At 46.9% G+C, this 20,423-nt stretch overlaps 1 protein-coding gene across 1 annotated transcript in view; it reads right to left on the minus strand.

Moving 5' to 3' along the window:
- Positions 1-19,711, minus strand: part of LTK (leukocyte receptor tyrosine kinase) — a 73,974-nt gene extending 54,263 nt beyond the window's left edge. The window contains exon 1 of the mRNA XM_061998115.1: positions 19,459-19,711. Within this exon, the coding sequence (XP_061854099.1) occupies positions 19,459-19,711 (253 nt within the window). The remainder of the gene's footprint in view (positions 1-19,458) is intronic.
- Between the last annotated feature and the right edge of the window lie 712 nt (positions 19,712-20,423).

Here is a 20,423-nt window from a genome sequence, read left to right on the forward strand (position 1 = left end):
ACTGAGGAAGGATGAGCCCTATTTCTTCACTACCTTGAGATCTCAGGGCAGTAGGCATGCTGCACGCCTAGAACCTCATTCCCCTGCTAGTGGGACGGGTACCTAGGACAATGTGCTTGGCAGATTGAAACCCAGCATTTTAGCAATTAAGCAAAGCAATTTCCCTTCACGGCATTCCATTGAACAGGAAGAGTCTTGGCATGTGGGATACTGCTATTTAAGCTGTCCAAAATTGATTTCAGATGTTTAGAGAAACAAAGCCAGTGGAAAGGACTGACAGTATTACTGCTTGCTGCTCCCACAAACCTCAGAGCACACGCTCAGTTGCCTCAGTCTGATGCGCCTGCAGTGCTGCAGCAGCCTTTGTGATACAGTTCAAACCAAACTATCATTTAATGAGGCAACTGCTTTGTGCTTTTTTTCACGTGGAATGATGCAACTGGAATATGGGAAAGAGATCAGACCCTCATTCTTGGCTCCTGCACTTGGCCTGGGTCAGAAAACTCGTAAGACAGCGTTGCTCCGTTGCCAGATCCCAGTCAGCTCCTGCTTTTCAGCACTCCTAGCACAGGGTGAATGTTTTGCAGCCCTTTCTCATCTCAATTGCCATGGCAGGGCTGCCTGGGACTGTGGCAGGCTGTACACAATAACCCAAGGCACTCAACTGGTCCTACAGCCCTCTGTGTTTGCAGCACGGTTAGCTGCTCAAGTGAATCCACTGTCACACACTTGACTACTCCTTGCCTTGGCAGATTACACCACCATTGCATAAGTCCAAGCAGTCTGGCATCAACACCAAGCCAGACAAAAAGCCACGAAGGAATCAGGCTGTAAGGCTGCTCTAGCATCAGTGACACAACATTTTTCAGCAGTGTGCTGGTTATTCTCCTGGGCTGTGTTAAGACACTTCACATATTTCTGCTTCCTACAGAACACACTTTCATCTGTAGGAGCCTTTCACCTCTCTGCTGAAACCCTCCCTTGATTCCCACTTGTGGTTTGACATGATTGGAGCTTTCCCTCTGTTCTAGCTCCTTACCATGCTGTGTACTCAGTCACAATCAGGATTGACTGACTTTCACTGCTAAAGCCTGCTAGACAGAAAAGCTTTTGACCCTTACCCAGGTCTCCAGACACATGAACATGATGAGTCATTTGGAATGACAGGATGATATTTCAGTGGAGCTACGTGTTGGCAGTTCAGAGGTGTTTTCCTTTTGCTGTTTCCATGGACCTTCCTGCCACCTCAGCTCACAGCACAGGCACAGACCTGCTGTTAACTGTGTGAACTGTCACACTGAAGAGATTTGCCAAAGTGAGCAATTAGCAGTTTGTGGATAATTACCTGTTAGTTAACTTTGGACCTTGTGAGGAGCAAACTGCAGCTTGCAGGATATTATTGCTTGAAGTATTGTGCAATATGTTGGAACAAAGGATTTAATTTAAAGAAAGCCAAATAGCTTTCAAATACCAAAACTAAATTACTTGGGATTCTTTTTTTCCCCCTCAAGGCTTAGACCTCTGCACTCTGCAGGGATTTGCTTTCTGAAACTTAGTGAGGAAATATTAAGAACAAACCAAGAGAGCACTGGGCCAAACCTGGCTACAACTCTCTAAATGAAAATCTAAGTCACAAAGAATTTGGTTCAAGAAATCAAATGGGATAATGGTGACATCTGAAGTCATCACATTCTGAAGTCATCACGTGAATGCATCAGCTAATCAAATCAAACCACAAGGTTAACAGGGGCAGAATTGCTTTTCATCAGTCCTCTACCAAGAGAGTGGAGTGAGAGCTGTTTCCCTGTGATCTGAAGGTGTACCTCAGTTTGCACCTGAGCAAAGGAGGGAAGCAGGGAAAGCCTCAGCTGAGTTACACGAGAGCAAATTCTGCCCTCGACTTTTCCAGTGGCATTTAATTGATGCAAATGGAAGTTTACCCAGATGCATTTGGTTAGGAGCTACTCCAGTTCAGTTGCAAATAAACTGGAATAACAGCTAATAAAAGGAAACCTTTCCTGTTTATTTTAAGCAGACTAACACCCACTTTGGCCTAAAACTGCTGGGAGTTTAATGGAGCTTCCTGAACTGGCTGCATACACCATAACCTTGGTGTTTACTTCTAACAGCAACCGTTACACTGACAAAAGTTAGAAGTTTCCATCTTTTTCTCAGTAATAAGCTGGGCACTGAAGCTGAGACAGGAGGTTTCTGGTTGCAGGCTGTATTGTGTTTCCACACAATCACAGCTCATTTACTAGTGATGCCAGGCACGTGGCACTCTCACTCTTGGAAGTCTGGCCGCTTGCATACAATACTCTCCCAGACTTGTACGTTAGATTGTTTTGTGTTTCTCCTGGTGCCATTTTCTCCTGAAATGGGTACTGCTGGAAATAACCTTATTAGCAAGTCTTCTATTTAAACTCCATCATTCAGACACAGGTTTATTTGGGAGGGAGAGGTGGGTCTCAGAGTGGGGAAGGAGAGGGTGAGCCACTCCATATAACACCATGCTTCTAGAGCCAGGCAGCAGCCTGATCCATTTCTAACCACCCATGGCTAGAAATTAAGCCATGTCAATTAAATGACAATTAAATTAAACAATTTAAACAATTGTTTAATAGTTTAAACAATTAAACCCATGTCAACCCCTTCACCATTTAATACCTTATCTATTGTCAAGCATCCCTCTAACATCTTGTGACCTCTATTCTCAACAAGTGCTTTTGCAACCTACTGTTCACTTTCTGAAGCACAGATGCACCTGTTTTGGTGTCCATCAGCAGTACCTGTGTGATCTCATGTCTGACACCCCCAAGCACTGTCTGTCAAACCTACCAACGCATTTCTATTAACCCCTCACCCTTTTCCTTTGCTGATGTGTGCACAAAACTTCCTCAACTGATTTTACAAAGTCATGGTTGATGCTTTTACTCTCATATGACAGTGGTATATATCAGATAGCCACAAGGGCAATAAAATAAGCAGAGCACAGAAATAAAAGAAGCGAATGGATGGTCTCTAATACAGAGAAGAAAGAGAATCTGGGGTCATTCAGCCAGGTTAGAAGTATCAGGTTATTAACAGATACCCAGTGAAGCAGCAACTGGTGTTATCTGTCTTTGTAATTAGCTCCTGGGGACACACCTTTTCAGAACCTTTGAGATATGAAGGAACTGGCTATGAGATTATCAATCTGCATAGGAAGGACAGAGCGTGTTAGGGCAAACAATCCACCAGTGGCATGCTGTGTTACACCTCTGCTTCCTCAGCCCTGCAGGGCTGGGGTGCATGTGGCTTGATATTGGGTAGCACACGAGGGAACAAAGACACAGACATTTACTGAACAGAAATGGTGGGATTTCCAATAATGCTGCTGTTCCACTAAGGGTGCAATCTGTATTCACAAGGGAAACCCCACAAGGCGACCGGTGGTACCACTGCTGTGCCACTCCTTCAGAGGACACTGGAAGCATCTCAGTATGAAAAGCAGCTGTTCTCTTGGTGTTTAAAAAGGGGAAAAGGAGAGCCACGTCACACACTGGGTTCTGACTACAACCTTGAGCAAAACAACGGGAAAATGCTGGTGCGTTTGATTCATTAACAATAGGGACTGAGTTTAAAAGACCACGTTTCATGGAGCAAAAAGTGGTCTTAAACCCACCTTTATTCTTTGAAGACTGTAACAGCATTGTCCTCATTAACACTACCTAAAGCTCCTGAAGTCTTTTCGGTTTTCCAGCACCCCAAAGTCACAACAAATCCACCAACTGAAGCCCACCTGTGCAGCCAGGGATCCTCCAGGGACAGGCACACACTCCCTCCCCTTTCCAAACCATGTCAGAAAATTACTTCTGAGATCCTTTAGGCCAAATGGATGGGAAAATGCAAGCATGCCTCCTCCCTTCATCCCCAGATTCTGCCTTTTAATGGCATTCATTTGTTGGCACTGCATTCTTTGCCATGCACTGTGTGGTAGGGAGAGTAGAGAACACGCCTGGTCTCCAGGGAATAGCCTAGGAAGTGTTTGGGCAGCAAGTTTCCACAGCGATGTTCTGCTGCCTTGCATTTAATAGAAAAGAATAATGAACTGCTGTACTTTGCCCAGGGAGCTTCCAGATCAGTTTGTGGTCAGCAGGTTTCAGCAGCACACCAGCTTTGCATTTGCTGTTTCTCTTTTGAGAGGACTCCCTGTCATACTATTCACAACAATCTGATCCCTGACACTCATGTACTTGTTCACAGGCTGTGTGCCAGGCACAAGTTACCAACAGGTGTGCCACTGATTCTAATATCAGCTCAGATCAGCTTCACAAACAGGTAACCTCTCTTCTGGTGCCCAGCTTATTTTTAACAGTAAATTGCTTCATCCTGCTTTTCCCTTACACCACAAGTGGTTCAATTTTTCACTGAGCTTTCCAGTTAACAGATCAGATTTATGCAGGTGTATCAGAGCTTATGGTCTGATGGTTTGCCTTTGATGGACAAAGCTTTTCCTCTGTCAAAAGGGACATTCTTCACATGAGGCTGTGAACACAGGGCTATTTTTGCTGAACTCCATCTAGCACTGTGCCTACCACCAGCACCTTGGCAACAGCCATGTGGAACAGCATGGAAGATTCCATCCTCTACACTTTCTCTTCAATACTGCCAGGAAAATGTGGAAGTTCTGCCACAAGTCTCCTCTCAGCATGTGCCAAATTCCTTTCCAGAAGGAGAGATTCCAACTGCTCCGTGCCAAAACCTAGTTTTCATAGGCATAGCTTGTGAAGAGGTGGGATGCCCAAGAGGACTTTCAAAGAGACTGAGCTATTGCTTACCATAAATTGCCAGGTGAATACCTAAGAGTGAGAAATACAACTTCAGCCACCCAGGACTCAGGTGTTAAATCTGAGCTAGTTAACAGAGAGAGAATAACACTACAGGAAGAGTCTCAAAGTCTAGCTTAAACTGCTCACCTCCTAAGTTGGCCAACAAGGATCCTGTTGTAGGTGCTACACAGTGAATTGGTTTGTCACGAGTTCGCTTTGTACCTCTTAATGTGTGCTGAAAATCTCTGCTGTCTGGATCAGTCCCTCAGTGGCTGAACTAGCCTGGAGAAAAGTACAAGACTAAACCTGAATCCTCTGGCAGTATCCCTTGCATCCTTCAGATCAGGACGCTGGGTTACATTCCCCAGGGCATTACCAACGCTGTGTTACCTGTTAGTGCCCAAGCTGCTCTCTGTAAAAAGAAGGCAGGAGGGGGTTTTATCCTGCTCATTCTTCAGTGTCTTCTCTAAGCTCTTCAAGGTCACATCCTATTCTTTTTCTCCATGCCACCACCTCCCCAACAGATGGGCTGTGGAGGCTCCTTCTCTGGAGACATTCCAACCCACCTGGATGAGTCCCTGTGTGCCCTGCTCTAGGTGCTGCTGCTCTGGCAGGGGGGTTGCACTGGATGAGCTTTGCAGCTCCCTTCCAGCCCTTAACAATCTGTGATATGCAAAAAGGAGAGGGTGTTTCTATTATGCTGTGAAGAACTTTGGCATCAACTCTTAACTTTGAAGAATAATCCTGAAGAGGAAAGATGCAGATGAAGGGACTAGACCCTGTCCTGGAGTGACACAGCAGACCAAGAATGGCTTCCAAGGAAATGGATGTCTAGGAAGTAAATTGAAGTTTACAAAAAGATTTCTACCTGCAGCCCAGGGAAATGCAGAGTTTTATCAGCTCTGGCACAGCCTCCAGCAAGGGAATTAGCAAACCTGGGAGAAAAGGAGGTCATTTAACATCCAGTGAACTGTGACGAGATAGATCACCAGGTTAACTGCAGCAAAAAGTGTTTCCAGTTAATCTGCCCTGACCTTAACCACCTAATGCCCAGGACATTACTGCTCACTGAATGAAGAGAAGGAGGTGGAAATTATGTCAAGGAAGAGATGAACCAGAATGACAGAACCCAGTCACGACAGTTAAGAGAGAGGCGTAAACCAGCAGATGCTGGGCACACGTGCACAAAGTCAGCATTAGAACAGAGATCAGACAGCTGCTTACTTCTGAGGGAAATGAAGGTAGGCCAGGACTGAACCAAAACATGTGAACTGGGAAGAGGAATGGAAAGAGAGGATGAAAGAGGAGAGAGAGCTGTTTGAAGTTTAATGAAAATGACTGCTTTTCCTATTTGGGTTCTGTATATAAACACACATCTATCTAATTAAAGACACAGATGGAACAAGGTAGGACAGTCCATAACCTTTTCAAGTTGGGATTGCTGCAGTGAGCAATGAACTTTGTCTCAGCTGCGAGGGGAGAGCCCCAGCACTCAGGACTTTCCGAAGGGACCAGAAGTCAGGGATGACTTAGACGACAGCTCTTGGGCAAATTGTTTCTTTACTTTCAAAGGCACTCGTGTCATTTGTGCCAAGATCTGAACTTTATTCTTGCATCCAAAAAAATCACCTTTGGGTTGGAAACAAACCCCCACGACACAGGTTTTGCTCCTGGCCTGAAACAACATAACCAGGATTTATGGATCGTACCAGTGTGCTTTGGGTAGGAAACAGACTCTGTAAACAGAAGGATGCTCACCTGCCCTTCAGCCTTTTCACTTGTTTTCCCATCCAGTAAAGAGACCTAGAAGAAAGTGAGGCTGTAGCCAAATGCATCCCCTGTTCTCCAAACCCATAAACCAGCCCTGTGACTAGGAGGACACTTCTTTACCTTGGCTTTTCCTTTTATTTCTGCCTTCCAAGAGAGTAAGGTGTGGTTTAGAGAGCAGATCTTTGTGCTGCCATGCCACACTTCCCAGCTGAAAAGCAGCTGAGGGAGGGGGGATATTTCATAGGAAGGCTTTTATCTTACTTCTCACAGGGAGTCCTAAAATATAATGAGCCCTCACTTTCCCTTAAAGGATCCCTTCAGGATCAGTGCCAAAACAGAAATGGTGAAATCAGGAGTTTCTCTCCTCCCTAGGAAGAGTCTCACATTACTGCCTGTCATTACTGCAGAGACAAGCTTCAGGGTTTGACAACTTTATGAGTTACTCTACCCCACTAGCACAGCCAACACTATCGTGTCTATTCTGATACTCCTAACACCCTCAAAGTGTGCTCTGAGAACAGCTCTTACACCAGACAGCTTCAAGGAGGGAAATGAGCAGTAGAAAACCCAAAAAGACCGACAGCTAAACCAAAGCAGCCTCCATCTGATCCATTCCAAGATAAGGAGGCCTGTCTCACATTCCTTCCTTTCCAAGATGTTTCATCCCGACCTAAGCTGGCTGCTGAAGATGAGAGCACCACAAAACACACCACCCCGGTGTGAGGTCACTGCAAGGACATCAAAGCAGAAGAAACCAAAATGAGTGTCTGCAAAGAAACAAAGATTCTTAAGAAAAGGGTCTGCCTGCCTTTCAGAGCATGGCTGAATTGATTAAACACCAATAAACAAAACTGCCTGAAAGCAACTGGCTGGGGACAGTCCCTCCCAGCAGCCCCGTGCCGTTGGGTGTGCAGGCAGCAGGGAAGCACTGCTGGACACGCTTCAGGAGACACAAGCACATAGAACACACTGGATGCAAACAAACAGAACACATGCAGGTTGAATTCCCTGCATATCTCAGCTCAAGCTCTTCTGGTTATTCAAGAGCAAAACAGTGCCATCTTCTATGAGAGTGGGTTCATGTAAGAGTGTGGCTGCTGGAGAACAGAGCTGCTCCAGCACTGCTTCCCTCAAGCACCAAGTGCTTGTGGAGTCAAGAGAAGAACACTCACTCTCTGGAAGTGGCTGATGAGGAAATGGTGTAAGAGCATCAGCTCCTTTCAGTAATTAGTTGCTTTAACCAGGCCTTTATCAAAGAATTAGGGAAGAGACCAGAATTCCCAGTAGAGCCTCCCTAAAGATCAGTGCCTAACTACTGCTGGCCTGTGGCTGAGTCTTTGCTGGCAAAGGGGTCACTCCAGACCTGTCCACACCAGGCAGAAAAACGAGGCTTCCATCCCTCAGCCCTCAAGCTAAGACAAACAGCAGACAGCCTTCATTCCTTGCTCCTAGGCCAGCAGCCAGCACACATGAGCCAGCACAATGGGGAAAACAAACAACACGAGGTCAAGAGCTTGTGCAGAGTCCTTCTCTGCTGGCTCTCATAAACCCTTGAATCATGACAAGTCCTGAAGCAAATCTGCCCCCAAGTGCAGTATAACAGTGGGGAGTCCCTTACATAAGGCAGCTTGCAAGGGGACAAAACGCCCCAGAGAGGGACGTAGCTTTTCATGGTTAATGTGGGTACTGAAAGGTTCTTTATCTCCATGTGAGCTGCACTTCCAGTGCACACTCTGACATCCAGAAGGGAGTGACCACACCAAGCATGGGTTCCTTGGCTCACTGTGCCCACCCAATGCAGCTCACTGGTTGGTTCCTGTATGTTTAGATCAGGCTTGGGCTGCTCACGAAGCATCTCATTTCACCTTTTCAGCTGTAAACAGCTTGGAATTGCAGCTGTAATTAGCAGATTATCAGCCACAGGAAAAGACCAAGTACAGATTTGAGTAGTGCTGTTCTTTTCTTTCAGTTCCCTACTGCACATCTGGTACTCCACCAGATACCGTCTCAGTGGAGGACAAGAGGAACATGGAAAGGTCATTGATGTCACTTCAGCCTCCCATCCACGCCCAGCAGAGCTCCCTCCAGAGCTTTCTGAACCACACATCTCAAAGTGTCTTTTCTGTGCCAGATCCCACCGAAGAAGCCTCACCTTCTCTGCACCAGGAAGCTGGAAATGATGCTGTAACTACCACAAGTGTCCCAAGCTACTTTCCAAGTATCCCTTATCACCACAGCTGCCAGCTACCTGGTCAATAAAAGGTACTGCTGCTTTGCAAGCAGAGGGTGAAGTCCACTCTACCTACAGTCATGAGGAAGCATTGCAGAGCATGCACTCTGAGGGAACTGCACAGTCAATAGTAGATGGAATATACATTTAACTACAAGACAGACACTGAGGTGCTGGAACACATCCAAAGCAAAGCAACAAAGCTGGTAAAGTGTCTGGAGAACAAGTCTTATGAGGAGCTGCTGGGGGTGTTTAGCCTGGTGAAAAGGAGGCTGAGGGGAGACCTTATTGCTCTCACAACTACCTGAAAGGAAGCATCAGCTAGAAAAGGTTGCCTCCTTCCCAGGTAGGGACCACACCTCCGCCAGCGACTGCTCCAGCAGCAGGGGAAGCTTGCTAGTGCCAGCTGAGCCTCTCAGGTGGGCTTGCTAGTAGCCCAGCCTCTCAGTGTCAGTTGGACGCAGGAGGAAAGCAAACACACCCTGAGAGGAGGCTGAGAAGTGGAACGTGAAACTGGGCACAAACTTCAGCAGGGTATTGAAGAGCTTGGCAGCAGAGGTTTTGAATGGCTTCTTTGCACCAGGGCCAGCATTTTCTGCTGCTGGAAGCAATGCTCGCCCCCAAAGCACACCCACCCTGAGTACTGTGTGCCTTATTCCTTGGATGCACTTAATGATTCATCTTTGTACATCTGAGAATCTGGGCTTTGAAGCTGAAGGTATAAAGACACCAAGTGATTGCTTTGCACTCTTTTAAAGCCCATGTCAGGCACGAGTAACACAGGCAGAGGAACAAGCTGCATACTTCTTACAAGACCTAAAGACACCAGTACATCCTTCACTGAGCTCACCCTGCCAGGTGCCCCTGCCCACGGTGTGTAAGAGCTACCAAGCCCCAGAAGAAAGAGCAGTAGGGCTGACAAGGTACAGAGGATGGAGAACAGCTTTGCACAGCAGGCAAAACAGTCAGAAAGGTTCCAAGACCCATGAGGTCAAATTTGACTTAGGAAAACCGATAGTGTTCAGCACACAACTCTGTCAGAAAGATGAGGGAGACTGAGAAAGAGCAGCTGATTGCTGTACTTTAGTTTGCATTCACAAGATGTGCTAGTTCCTAATAGCACCAGCATTTGGTTGCACCTAGAAACCCAACACCAGCAATTATAGCTATGCTCTCCCTTTCTCCTCAAGATGAAACTATGCTGTGCAAATTGACTCTGGCACAAACGACAAAGCTGGCATGAAGAGCATCAATCACATCATCAGAGCAACAAGAGGGCATTTTGCATCCATTCATCAGTGCTTTGCCTTCCCAGGAGCAGGTAAGGGGACATTATGGAAAAGCAACACAAATGCACAACTTTAAGGAGAACACTTTTGTTTCCTCTCCATTGGAAAGGCCAATGATGGCAGTGAGCTCTTAGCAGCCACCCAGCACCCAATGGGGAAGAATAAAGACACTTTCCAAGGCAACACATTTAAATTCCCACTGAAATGGAATCAGAGATTCTCCTTAATTACATTCTGTTTTAAAAAGAAATAAAATCAACCAAAGTCTGTGCCCTGGATCTGTTTCAAGGAACTAGAACACACTGGTTTATGCCTCACCATATCTGAGGAAGGGAGATGAAACAGGTAAAGTGGGACAAGGATTAAGGCACCAAGACTAAGTAGCCTTCCCCAAGCAACACAGAAAGCTTGTGGCAGAGCTGCAAACCAGCCCTAGGAAATCTGACTCCCCTTGCCAAAGAGCTTCAGACAACCTTGCAGTTCACTTTGCCTGACTTTAAAGTCACATTAAAAGGAAAAACTGGGCTTTTTCCCCCCATACATTTACCTTTAGCAGTGTGTGAAGATGACTGAAAGAGTGACAAACGTCTCCAGGGCTGCCAGTGGTTATAACTCTGTGCTGAATTCAGCTCTCTACGGTGTTTTCCTTAAACATGTGGCTTCTGAAGCCATGTAATGACATGAAAATCACAGCAACAGAAACTGCTTAATAGCTACCCAGGATAGAAAACACAAACTAGGAAGATTCAGAAACCAGATGGCTCAAAAATATGGTTGCTTTCATTTGAGGATTTTTAACCCTGTCTTGGGACGTGAAACCTGAGCTGGGAGAGTTGAAGCACCAGAAAAATGGTGCTTGCTCTACCTTTTACCCTTTGCCAAGCTCAGAAGGACTAAGCAGGGTACTTCAAGCTGTCAGTTCTCAACTGCTTTGTTTCCTCCTCCTTTGTGTGTGTGAGTCACCAAAAAGAAAAGGACATGTACTGCTAAAGGTAGCTGACCTTTTATGCAAACCCATGGGAGCTTCCATGCATGCTAGAGTTTATTAAACATCTTGTGTGTAAAATTTAAGCCTGGACCAAAAACTGTTTTACCAGGTCAGATGCAACACATGCAGCCCTATCCCTAGCTGTCTCAGAGCCTCTCCTCTAGCAAGATCTGGATGTGATAGGGTCTAAGGGCTAAGGGAAGGCTTGAAGGCCACACAACAGCACAGTGTATCCCTTGTTCCTCGGTCCTGTAGCACCAATGACAGGATTCAGATGACTGCTCTGATTTTTGTGTCCCCTAAACCCATTGAAAGTGTCAACAACTGGGTGCCAAAAACTAAAGCTTCAAAAATAGGGCAGTGTCATAAGCAGAACTAGGCAGCTAACAACAATGCTTTGCTGTTTAGTCCAGCAGCACTGGAGCCCATGGTACAGATTCACATGGAGGTTGTCAGCTCACTGGCACATAGCTGACATCAGTACTTGCTTCCTTGCAAGAGAATGGAAAGCAGACATCACTAAGCTAGACAAGGGTGTATTCACATAGTCTGAGTTCAGGTACCTAATCCTAGAGGTTTAACCAAATGGCAGGGAGAGATTCAGAAAAAAACACAACAGCTTAAGAGTTTCCCAAAGCAATTCCTCCCCATCTCACCCTCATCTTCCTCTGGCCTCACTGGGACACTGACTCCCTTCTTGTCTTTGCTCAGCACCCGCCACCTCCTCACTTGAGCCTCCACAAGCTCTGTAAGGTCACATTGTAACTTGAGCATTAAAACACTGTTTTAAAAGACAGCTATCTTTTAACCTAGGTAACTTCAGACCATCCCTACAGTGTGACTGACACAGCCAAGGCAAGGCCATGCTGCCACTTGGAGGCTGGCAGCAGAGTTGGGTGGGCACGGATGCTACAGAGCCGGAGGTGGGCATGAATGCTGCAGAGCTGAGCTCAACAGCGCCTCGGTGCTGACCTTCTTCATGTTCAAAAGCCTCCAGAAATCCAGCAGAAGAATCACTTCTACATTTGAACTTCTGCATTTACTTGGTTTAAGACATCCCCCATCGTTCCTGGTAGCATTATTCATTGGTCTGTTGCTTCTTGCAGCCAACAGAGCAGCTTCTTAGCAGTTACTTTAACTTCTCTAGCTTACTCTGCATGTACCTTGGCACTTACTGCAGGGAATATAAATTCTGCTAAAGCTTAATTAGCAAACAACTATTTGCCAGGTTTGCCATAGCTAGCAGCCTGTACAGTCACCTGCCACCAAGTCCCTGCAAAATGGTCACCTACATACTAAATGTATAATGAAAATATCATCACAAACAATCACAAGCAAATGCTGATCATGGTACAATTTTACATAACCAAGTGGACCAAGGAAAGTGTGGAAGACAGCTTGTTTAAAACAAAGCTCCTCCCCATACCTTTTCATGTTCTAAAGTAGGTAAAAAATATTCTCCACCAGGAAAACAAACCCCAGATTTTTCCTTTCACTGATTTTGCTGCCTATTTATGCACAAAGGCACACGAGAGAGGGGAAAAGCCTTTGGGAGTTACAACAGGGAGAGAAGAAATAAATACATTTCTTTATATAAAATCTATGTCCTGCCCAAAGTTTATCAGGAAATCAAAATTCAAACATCCTTCAGTGGGGAAGCTAAAGGCTTGTGTCTAATCACAGCAATCAGCACAGTTCTACATGAGGGGAAAAGAGCGACATCTGCCTAAGCCTCTCATTTTCCTATCCATCTGAATAGTCACAACACAAGCCCTTTTGAAATCACTAACTGAAAGCCAGTTGGGTTTATTCACCTCCTCTTGCCTGCACTTAATTCATGAAGTTATTCTTTGCAAACTGTACTGACTTTCACACTTCTCCCCTGGGACTGCAACAGATTGACAGAAACAATCAGACGCTGGGGAAGCTGAAACTCTTCCAAGAACCTGAGAGATCCTGAAAGGCCAGAAAGATGAACAAAATAATGGTGACAGCAAGTGTTCTGCAGTGACTCTGTTATGGAGGCTTGTAAGATTCATGAAGTCACAGAAGCACAGAATGTGAAGGGCTGGAAGGGACCTGGAAAGCTCATCCAGTGCAATCCAGAGCAGCACCACCTAGAGCAGGGCACACAGGGACTCATCCAGCTGGGGCTGAGTGTCTCCAGAGAAGGAGAGCAGTGTCTCATGAGGCTGAACTGTTAACCATGGGGTTAAAGGAAGCTGCTTTCAGAGGTTTCAGGTTCTATTCAGAATCCTGTAGTGACTGTAAACACAGAAAAGGCTCCTGGTGTGAATTACATACTTTAAAAGTGTTACTCAAGTAAAGAGACCTGGAGTGCAGCACAGCACACACCAAAATGCCATAGAGCAAACTCTAAAGAAGTGTTAAGGACTAAGGAAAGCTGAGGCAGTTATGCTGTTCTGATTCTGCTTGCTGAACTCAAAGTCACAAATGCAAATTAATCACTAAGAGCTCAGCAGGGGGAAAAAATTAAGTAGCAGATCCTTGGAAAACTCCAAGTGCAGTTAAATACAAAACCAGAAAAGCCAAGAAGATCAAGACATGTGAGGCAACAGCAATGTGTGAGTGTAACTGTCCATGCTCCTTACGTTGTCCAAAACATCAGCCAAGACACCAGGGGCTGCAAAACTACCCAAATGAACTATCCAGCGAAGCAAAGTAGTTTTGCAGCTCAGCTCCAGTTTGAATTCAGCTTTGCCTGAGGTTGCTTGGGTTCAGGCTGACAGCTGCTAATGCTGTTAATCCCAAACCCCTCGTGCTAGGCTCATGGTCTCCACTGGAAAAAGAGTTCCTCCCTCCTTCTCTTCTGCCCAGCCCTGGCCACCTCCCATCCTCTCCGTGTACTGCCACAGTTTCCTCCTGCCTCTCTAAGGCCAGGGAAGCAGAGAGGTTGTGAAGTGCCTGACAACTCAAGAGTTCACCCCTCAGCATGTAGAAAAAGGTCTTGGTCACAGCTGCAGAGCCACTCAGACCAACTCTCCATCACCACCTGGAAGCAGGCACTTGTGAGGGTCCCATGGGGAAGGGGAAGCTGGACGTGACGCTGCCCAGAAGCTCGCCGTGCTTGGAGGTGGCTGCCCTGCCAACAGCATCACTGCTGTGGGAAAAGCAAGGTTTCAGCAAGCTGTGACTTTGAACCAGCAACCTCTCGGGTTCAGGTCTTGTTGAGGTTCCAATTTGAGCGCTGCTACTGGGTCAGTTCTGATTCCAGGTGGGGAAAAGGTTCCAGTTTGGGTTCCGTTTGGCTCCTGGAGAGCACAAAGCCCTTCGCCACGCTAACCCAGGAGCAGACACTTCCCACCTGCTGTGCTTTAATCTGTGCACCAAAACACCACGTCTCTCCCTGTCACTTCCTAAACTGGCTCTCACTCAGTTACTTTGTCACTCCAATGCTTTTAATGCCTAAATAGGTAGCTCCATAGTCACAGACACAGGGGAGAGGTGTGGATGCTGTTCATGTCCTCAAACACATGCTGTGCTACAGACTGGAGAGGGGGAAAGAAACCCCAACCTTAAGTGAGCAACTGAAATGCATGGATGAATACATCACTCTTGGCTGATATGCCAAAGCTGATGGGATTTCAGACAGCAATTAGCTGAAAATCTGTGATGTCTTATTAACAGACATGTCTCTCCCAACAGATAGGGCAAAAGTCAAGCTGAGTTAAAAGGACAGAGCTGTGCTTTTTGGAAAGACTTCAGCAGTTGGAAGGGACCTGCAATGCTCATGTTGTCCAACCCCTCAAAGCAGATACAAAGCCAGTTTGAAACCTTAACGTGTGCTTTACCAACAAGGTTGGGAAAAGGCTGGGTGACAAGGTTGTATGGAATTGTGTAAAGTTCCATGTTCTTCCAGGCAGCTTTATTTTAAGGGTCACATATAGAAAACCAACCTGAAGTTCTCCTGAGAACCTAAAGCCTGTCCTCTGCATGAGCACCCTACTGAAACTCCTCGCTCCCTATGGCTGAGCTGCTTTTTCTAGGTGAGGAAAACTGGAAGGTAATCTCTGTTTCTCTCTGTTTTCGTTACTCCTCATGGGCCCAGTCGTGCTGGTATCATACACACTGGAAGAAGCTACAGCGTGAAGGTGTGACACTGAGGGAAGCAACATGCTTTAGTAACATCCCATCATTTGCCTGGGAGCTGTAGTCTTTTAGGCAATGCAGAGACCTGAGGAGGTCCTGATGCCACGTTTGCTCAGCTGTGAAGTTCATACACCCTCAGCTCCCCTCTTGCACATCTGGCATAAAAAGGCAGGAACCTGTCAGTCCTCCCTATTCACTTGAGCACATCTGTCAGACCAGCTTACCAAACATCTCAACTCACCACTTTCCCAAGCCAGCCTGCTCTCCTGCCTGCCACAGGTTTCCCCTTTGTGCACACCTTGTCCTGCTGATAGCAGCCACATCAAAGCACTGGGCTTGTTACATACCAGGAGAGGAGGGAAGCAGGAGAGCAATTATAATGGAACAGGAGGAAGAGGAATTGTAAGAGGAAGGAATGATGCTGAGAGACAGGAAAAGACTATAAGCCTGATCCAATTAATTAACATAATTAATGTCATTATTTCCCTCCTCTGATTTAAGCATCAATACAGAAATCATGCTTACTCGTAAGAGCCTCAGATAAAAGTCTCCAGATACACAAGGCAATGCTTTGCACTGCTGTAACTGCGTTCCCATAGAGGTCCATCAATCTGTGTTAACCAAGAACCTTCCTCTCCATTTGGTTCTGGAAAGAGCTGCTCACCTGCCTCTCCTCTCAGCAGCTGCCTTCACTAAAGGGTGTCTTTATTTCCTTTATTTCTGAGGCATTCAAGCCAATGCCAAGACACAAACCACAGTGCCAGATACTGTGTGTATATCACCTGCCTGTCTCAGTAACTGGTGTACACCCAAAGCAGCTATGTAGCACTGACAGAAAGATGGATTTCTCCATCACAAGACACTGTCTTCAGCTCTAAAGTAACAGTACACACAGCTCACCATCTGATTTCTTCCTCCTCAGTCGTAGTCCTCCCTCCCTCTTGATGTAGTTTACAAATCCCCAGTTCATCTGCATGTGCTCCTTTACTGTGGGATTCCCACCCATCTGTTGCATCCTTTTCTACTGTGTTTCAAAGGGTCCTCAGTGTCTGTGTAATGTAAGAACTGTCTTGTTTTATTGAAAGGCAACAGCCCAATGTTTGACTTTTGGTGACAGTCACGGTGCCTTGAATTGCATATCTGGACTGGGAACAGTATCTGTGGATATGCTGGCATTTGCACAGGAAAGCACCCTGGGCTGAGCTCTCAAGACAAACCTCAGGGACCATTTTGTGCTGTCCTGGTTGGAACTAAGCAAGTGAAAATACAGAAACCACTGCTGTAACACTGTGCTGCTTGAACTGAGCAGAGACAGGCAGGAGAATATAAGAGAGAAGCTCTTTAATGAAGTGGCTAAAGAGAAGGTAGCACCCCGTCTCTTCCACGCTTGGCGTGCTCTCCTCTAGACAAAGGGATACACGGAGCAGTAATGGCTTGTCCAAGTGAGACTGATGCACTGGTTTAATCACTGGCATGCATGTGTGGACTGACTGGACTTAAACCAGCTTATACTCACTGTATGAAACCAAGCCAGCTCAATTCTGAGAGGCAGGCAACCCCAGGGAGAGGAAGGAAAGCCTTCAGGGCTTCTCAGAACAGTTTGTTAGACAAATGCAAGGAGGAAGCAGCATCCAGGAATGAGGTGTTAACCATTGCCATGCTGACATACCACTCCACTAACAAACAAGCAAAAGGCTGGATGTGTTGCTCCTAAACCTGTCACCAACCTCCCTATGCATCTCTGCCTTAGAAAGGATTCGAGGAGAATCCAAAGCATAACTATTCTTCAGGCTGAAATTAAACAGAAGATGCCCTATTCTGTGACAGCTCCCCTGTAAGTATTGGAAAGGGCTGTAAAGAAAGGCTTGACATAAAGCCTCTACTAATATTATCTCAAGAACTGTGGTTGTACTCAATAGCTAAACTCTGAGTAATGACATAGCCATGACTGCACTTTGTGAAAGGTATTTGAGCTTTCCCAGACCTATATTGTGCTCTAACTCTGCAGATAGCTTTGCCTTCCACACCCAAAGGCAAGAGCATGATATCCAGCCAAGCACAACCCAGTTTTCATAGAGGAGAAAAGGGCTGACCTACCACCTCCACCAAGCTCAAGCAATCAGAGTAAAACCATCCAATATGAAGATGCAAAGCAACGTTGGTGCTTAAAATCAGGAGAAAATTCTCCCATGTTCTCATCTGGTGGCTCTTTTCACCTTCTTCCCAGCCATCTCCTGAAAGCTGAGGCTAGTGTGCAGCCTCAGCCTCTGAATGACACCGAAGTCGCTTTGACACTGAACAAGGCACATTTGTGCACCGAGACCTTTTCTGGGTTCGGTAGTGATGGGTTTGGGGTTCTCTCCCCGAGGGGTTTTTTAATGCTGTTGTTCTCTACAACTTTCTGAACTTTCTCAGTCTTAACTTTTTGCACCAAAAGGAGTTCTGACCTCTTTCAGTGTTCTGGTGTGCCAAAAGACTTAAATGGATGGAGCTCTGAAGCGATCTTGTCAGGATACAGCTCATCAGGAAGGCACAGCCCAGACAGCAAAACAAGAGAGAGAGAAAAGTGGACCTGCAAACTCCCTCATCACCAAGACTTGGGCTTTCCAAATCAAGAAGGAAACACAAAGCCAGTCCAACAACATGCTCCAGGAAAAACTTCCTCAGTGGAAACACAAGTGGGTTTTTAAATGATTGACTGCAGAGTCTGAGGGCTGAGCACAATAACCCAGAGGGGCAGCAAGCCCCGTGTGAAGCCTGGGACAGCAGCTACACGGTTAAATGCTCGTGTATCCAAGTCTCTCCCTGGGTGACTGAGATTATTTTTGGCAGAAGACTGCACAGGGATTGTAAAATGTACATTTGCTTTCATTTAGCTCTTTACTTGCTCCCCCTGAAACACACCTTTTCTTTACCTCTGTCCTCCTGCCGCCGTGCTTCAAATCACAGACCTGGAGATATTGCAAATCTGATGACTACTCCTTACCATCACCTTACTTGCATGTCAAAATTCACTCCACCAAAAACACTGGGGTCATACTTAGATGGGACCACATGCCATGAGGACTGAGCCTGTGGGGATACACTTGCCCTGGGACCCTTTGACACTAAAGCAATCTCCTCCCAATAGGAACAGTTGGCCAGAAAATGCCCAAAAGCTCTGTGCTATGCCTTGGCATTTGACTGTAAACAGAACTAAATGATGAAATCTGCTTAAGAAACTCATGTCCAGCACATCTTCATATAGAAGAAAACATATATAGGTCCAGCATCTAGCCAGAGACATGGAACAAGCAAGAACAAGCTGTAGCACCCAACAACCTGTTTGCCTTACCTCCTTCCCTGCCTGGGAAGGGATTTGTTACACCAAGACATGGAGCAGTGCCTCCTGATCCTTGTCTAAGGGTAAAAGATGATGTCCTTGCCTCTGCAGTGGGGGTACTATTGCAACTTCATCTGTCTGAGAAGTTCAGCATGTCCTGACACAGGTTCTTCTCTCCTAGTTTTCACAGCAGGTTTGCTTGCCACCCTGCACATACAGTAAGCGTGTCTCACTCTACGTTGTTCTCCCATGGTTGCTTGCATGCATGCTACAACTCCCCAACTTTGCTCCTGTTACTTCACTTTACCTCCTAACATCTCCCCCCTCTCCTGCTTTTACTTCATTCCTCTTGCTGCATTTCAGAACCAAAGCTGACAGTGACAGAGGGGCACAAAGACTCCTCTCCTCAGGCTGAGCATCACTTTCTAGGTGGAGGCTCGTAACTCCATCCTTCATAGTCCCACTGCCTTCTTCTCCCATCATCTCTCCTTAGATGAAGCATCTTTCCCAAACTACACCTTTTCCTCTGTGTAAAGCAACCTTCACAGCTCCTGGAGTACTATTGCCACCCACCTCCCCAGAACAGTCCCAGAGACAGCAAATCCGGTCCCCACAGGACCAAAATGTCCCTGGGGTGTAGCTGTTAATGCTGAATCCCGGCACAGCGATAGCTTCAGCCGGGGAGCCTCGGCCAGCAGCAGCCTTTCCCAAACTACACATCACCAATCCGCTTCAGCGGCCAAAACTCACTCAGAACCCATCGCCGTGAGGATTTCTCTCCGCACATGTCACCCAGCACCTTCCCCCTCTCTCCTTCCCCCCCGCGCTGGTTTGAAAACAACGTTTTACGGGTTTCAAAGGCGAAAGGAGTCGTTCCCCGGGCGTAAGAAGGAGTTTGCAGCACCAGGAGACGGGAGGAAGCAAAGCAAGTAACTCACGCAGGGCGGCGATGCAGCGCAGGAGCGGCGGGAGCCGGCTCATGGCCGTGCGGGGCGCGGCGGGTCCGGCGCTGCGGGGCTCGGCTGCGGGGCTCGGCTGCGGACGCGGGCTCCGCGCCCGGCCTCGGCTCCTGCTGCCGCGGGAGACAGCTCCCACCTCCTCCTCGGGAGGGCTTGGATGGGTCCTAGAGCCTCCCTCCCTTCCTCCTCCTCCCTCTTTTGCATACCGCTCCCGCACGAGCAGCAAACCCATAGGGCAGCTGCTTCAGACGTGAGCACATCCATCTATACGTTTTCCAGTATTCACTAGGAGGGGCTGAATTCGGCATCTTACTGGGTTATTCCCCCTCCTCAGTCTTCCCTTGCAGCTGCCTCAGTGACACACATGCACTGGACCAAACTCAGCTCATATTTACGATGGCAGAGAATGCACCCTCTGCCTGAAAGTCCTCTCACAGCCCGCCCTGGAAGGGACATCAGACCTGTTTACACAGCCTAGGTGCTCGCCCTTCTTTCCTTAACTTCACCTACAAGCACTCAACTCCTGAGCAAGGCAGCCTCAGCTGATGAGACCTGTGCAGGTAAAGCTCTGCCTGCAAGCTTGGGCGTTCGCCCCCTGATCACTCTGCTCGTGAAACTCCTTTTTCTTCTGGTCCATCATCATTTGAATGACATTAGTTCACCCAGCCTTAAATGTGTTTCCATGTGGGTTTTTCCTTCACAGGGAGTTTGCTTTACAACAACTAGGATTTTTACAGTCAGATGCATTCTTTCTGACATTCTCTCCGTGGGGATTCCCTTCCTCTGAAGTGCTTCAGTTCAAATGAGCAGAATGCACTGTGGCTGTGAGCAACCATAATTCAGACCACAAACCATGGGGGATGTAGCAGGTAGTACCTGAGCACTGAGTAAAATACTCTTCACCCTGTAGGCACTGGAGAAATCTGGAGCTGACAGGAACGAAA

Source organism: Colius striatus, chromosome 6 (genome assembly GCF_028858725.1).
Source record: "Colius striatus isolate bColStr4 chromosome 6, bColStr4.1.hap1, whole genome shotgun sequence".
In the NCBI taxonomy this organism is placed as follows: Eukaryota; Metazoa; Chordata; class Aves; order Coliiformes; family Coliidae; genus Colius; species Colius striatus.